Source organism: Hipposideros armiger, unplaced genomic scaffold, assembly GCF_001890085.2.
Source record: "Hipposideros armiger isolate ML-2016 unplaced genomic scaffold, ASM189008v1 scaffold_1463, whole genome shotgun sequence".
Lineage (NCBI taxonomy): Eukaryota > Metazoa > Chordata > Mammalia > Chiroptera > Hipposideridae > Hipposideros > Hipposideros armiger.
In genome coordinates, this window is record NW_017732813.1 from 122058 (window position 1) to 126572 (window position 4515).

Below are 4515 nucleotides of genomic sequence, written 5' to 3' on the forward strand. Positions count from 1 at the left end.
TGCCTCCAGGTCCAGCACAGAGAGCAACCAACCACAGATTGCTTTGCAGTTTCTACCAGGTAGTCCCCAGCTGGATACAGGCAGTGGCTGACCTCAGCCTGCACCGGAGCCCTACACAAGTGGTGCCAGAACCAGCATATGTGGAGGTTGGCTTCAGATCACAGCAGAGCACCACCATATTAGACCCACAAATGGCATACCCAAAGCACACTTTCAATAGGCACCAGAGCCTGCTGGGGCAAATTCCGCTCTGCAGGGTAAGCCCCCTGTACAGTAGCCTATAAGCTGTGGATGTGACCAAGCTCCACAGCCAGTCAGCCTGAGGGTCAATCCTACCCTATAGCAATCAAAACGCAACTGCAACATGAGGGCACACGCAACTCACACAAAGGATACTCCTGGAGTACCCGGAGCAGGTGACTAGAGAGACTGGGCCACTGGGCCCCAAAGGGCACCTACTACATAAGGCCAACCGGCAAGACTAGGAGACATAGCAGATCTACCTATTACATAGAAACAAACACAGAGAAGCATTCAAAATGAGGAAACAAAGATATGCATACCAAATGAAAGAACAGGAGAAAATTCCAGAGAAAGAACTAAATGAAATGGAGGCAAGCAACCTACCAGATAAGAGTTCAAAACTATGATTATAAGGACACTCAAGAAAGTTAGTGAGAACTTCAATAAGAACATAGCAAGCATAAAAAAGAACACAGAAATCATAAAAAGAATCAGTCAGAAGTGAATGCTACAATAATGAAGAATACACTAGAAGGAATCAGCAGCAGATTTGATGAAGTGGATGATCGAATCAGTAATTTGGAAGACAAGGAAGCAGAAAACTCCTAATCAGAACAGCAAAACCAAGAAAGAATTTTTTTAAATGAGGATAGTTTAAGAAACCTCTGGAACAACATCAAGTGTAACAACAATCACACCATAGGGGTACCAGAAAGTGAACAGAGAAAGCAAGGGATTGAAAACCTACGAGTATTTGAAGAAATAATGGATGTCCCCGAGAGCGCAGGGACAGAGCCGGAGCTGGGACCTGGGCTGGGGCCGGGACCTGGGCCAGGATCTGAGCCAGGGCCGCTCTGCCCCAAGCAAGGCCAGGCTCTGAGCTGATTCTGCTGCTGGGAGCGATGGCTGGTGTGCACTGCCTGTGCGGAGCTGGGCGGCTGCTGCCAGGGACACTGCAACCACTAGGCCAAAGAGCATGCAGAAGAGCTGTGGAACAAGACTGTGGACCAGTGTGAGGAACTGCAGTTACAGAGTGCCAGCATTAACAAGTGTGTGGCCGAGGTCCTGCCAGAGAAGAACCAGAGAGCAGTGAACANTGGCAGAGCAAGCAGGGAGGTCTGGCTTCAGCAGTACCCTTGCGACACTCCAGGACACACATAACTCCATTCCCTCCCATTATTAGTTATTTCTTATATCCCACTTCCCTCCAAAGAGGGCTTGCGGTTGAATGTCAATTTTATTTCCCTCTCCCTACAAACTTTCCTCCCCTGAGCGGGCTTACTACAGAGCAGGGCAAACTGCAGACAGACGTGTGTGTGCACAACTGTCAGCCCAGCACGAGAAGCTTTCGGGCACACAGCAGGAAGCACCCAAATCTCCCTGTGGCTCCCTCATGACCCCTAACCTTGGTCTCCAGCTGGATCTTGAGATCTTGATAATGTTCCTTCACTTGCTCCATCATTATCTCCGTTTCTATACTCACTGGCGTGGTATCACCCACAGAGGAGATGATGCCTGCAAAAAAGCGGACATTTGTGTTTATGTTCTGCCAAGGACGCAATGGGGTCTGTTCCCAACCATCCCATCTGACGTTTGGACAGCACTGAGTATTCTATCCCAGCTTTTTTCCACCACCCACGACAAAGCACAACCTTCCACAGGCACCTTCTGCGAGAAGAACTCGGTGTTGCTCGCAGGTTTCAACAAATGGTTTATTATGCCCCATTCTCAAAGTTGGAGCTCTTGAGAAATCAGCATTTTGAGTCTTTGCCAGAACATAGATTACTCCAGGATATAACTAGGAAGCTCCCTGCAGGATTTGTCAGGCCCTTTCAATTCCCTAAAAGATGCCGAACATGGTATAGTTAATGCACCCTAAATTGTGTTCCCTGACCCAGGTACATAGAAGGACTAAGAAGACAGAAAAAAGTGTGATCTTTGGCACAGACAAATCTCTGTGGCAGTCAGTGTTTTATGATGAGGCATATACATCATACACATAATGTGGGGTTTCAACAAATAAGTCAGGCATGGAGTGAAGACTTATAGAGTGAAGGTTCTGAGAAATCACAGGAAGTGACATTTTGTTCCAGAAGATTCTCCTCACTGACAACACCAGACATATGGGCAACTAGATACCTGTGAGCCCACGAGCTCCACCAGCCCTCCTGGGGTGCCAGGCATTTCCAACATTGTGCATGTTGGAAGCCATGCCAAAGGGTTGACTCAGAATGTGGGTTTTGGCTACTGCTAGCATTTCTTTCATCTGTGCTGGACCAGGGACTGGGAAAGTCAGAGGAAAAGACACATATCCTAAATCTTGCCATCTTCCATTTTCCAAATTATTTTCCATGAAAAAAAGTGACCGATTCAGGGACATCGGGGCCAAGACAACTCAGGGTAAACACCTCAGGAAAGAAGGCATCCTACTGCCCTGACAGCCAGAAGCTGCCACCTGGTTCTGGCCAATGGACCTAGGTAAATGGGCACCCATCAGGAGTGGCTCCAGCTGAATGCGCTGACGGCCTGGCCGCCACAATCCATATGGTCCCCTCCACCGTAACTCTGCTGCTGTTGTGACTGTCCCCTTTGGCAGCAGACAGACCCCTCCTCCTTTGATGGGGACAATGAAACCTCTACGGTGAGATGGAGGAGCAGAGGGGAAGAGAAAAGGCCCTAGCTGAGAGATCACTTTAGTTTTGTCAATGACAACATGAAGCATGGAACGGCTTCTGGTGCCACAGCCCAAGGACAAGGACAACCCTGGATATTGGACTCTAGCTCTGCCATGCCCTGGGCTACTGGTCAGTGGCTCATGACAAGGGTTACACACCCTGTGCAGCTCAGACTCCTCCAGGGACAAAGGAGGTAACAAGTGTCTCTTTCCCTGTGGCCAGGCTGCCCAACTGGCCACACATCATAACTCATCTGGGAATTTGGTAACATCTGAGGCACTGGCCACACTCTAAAATCTTCCTGCTGTGTGTTTTGGGAGTCATCAGATTCCACTAAAGAAGCTGCAGGTGAGGGGTTCCCTCAGGGGCTGAGCTGTGCCCGTATGCACAGAAAACCCATGAGGTTCCTGTGGCGGTTCATACGTTGGCTTTCTTAAGTACCCATTCATTTCTGTTTTATCAAGTAAGCTTTTCCCAACCAATATGGGAAACTCCAAGTGCTCTCAGTGTTACGAATGGGAGCAAGATGTTCTCTGAAAGACCGCAGCCACCATGATGTGTGATCGATGGAGGCAGTCAGGTTGCTGAGGCATTCCTGTGGTCACCACGGCCCCCACCGGCAGCAGCAGGCAGCATGTGATCCCACACGGCACCTGCCCTATTCAACTACCAGGAAGAGCAGCAACCAGCCAAAACCACCCTGTCCTCCAAAACGAACCACAGAAACTCAAGGACAGCTCTCGCATCTGAATCCCGGCTCTGGTCTCTAGAAGGAGCCAAGAACACTTAAACAAAGGGCCTTAGGGCCTCTCAGGGCCTGGAGCTCATCCCAAATCTATAGGCTGAATTAGGAAGCAGGAAGACTTGGCCTTTCTCAAGTTACATCTTCAGCATGCAGCTCCGCATCGAGTGAGTAGGGGCACGGCCCAGTGTCACAATCCCACCTTAGAGCCTGAGGGTAATACCATTCACATCATCCAGGCAGTAAACATTAAGCCAGGTCTGCCTCAGTCCACACAAGGCCTCTGTGAATACCACGGAATCTCTGATCCATTTATATGATTTAGTGCCTTCTTTCCCTTCATAAGAGCTGTCACAGACCTGAGACGAGCCACCTACTCACCCTCAGCCTCCCCTCTCCTCCCTTCTCTAGATGACCATATGTGTGTCTGGCCCATGCTGAACACTTGCCTGGATCCCCTGAACCTCCCCACAACACAGGAGGGTCACTTGAATGCACCAACTCTGAGGTCACGACAAGGTCATCCTTACCTTCACCATTTCTATCCAAATAGTAAAACCCTCAACTTCTTCAACCTTTCTCAGGGCTCTGGGTGCTGTGTCAACCTCTGGCCTTGGGTTATAGGCTCTTCTCCACATGTGGCGGTCTGAAGGGCTGGTGACCACCTAGAAGCTAGGCCAGGCCCTGATGTGCTGTGAAGCCAGCTTACCCTCCACTGCACTCCCTGGACCTAAAGGAAGCCTGTGCAGCAGAAGTAGAGAGATGCCCATTGCCACCAACACCCCCTGCACACAGTAGAAGCACACCACTGCCACCTCCCAGGACCGGGCTCCTACCTGCTTGGCCATGTCTAAG

The 4515-nt window shown here is 50.0% G+C and overlaps 1 protein-coding gene across 1 annotated transcript in view; it reads right to left on the bottom strand.

The window, feature by feature from the left end:
- The window catches only part of NINL (ninein like), a 161470-nt gene that overhangs the window by 33145 nt on the left and 123810 nt on the right, over positions 1 to 4515 (bottom strand). Inside the window, 2 exon segments of the mRNA XM_019633987.1 lie at positions 1649 to 1758; positions 4497 to 4510. Of these exon segments, the coding sequence (XP_019489532.1) occupies positions 1649 to 1758; positions 4497 to 4510 (124 nt within the window).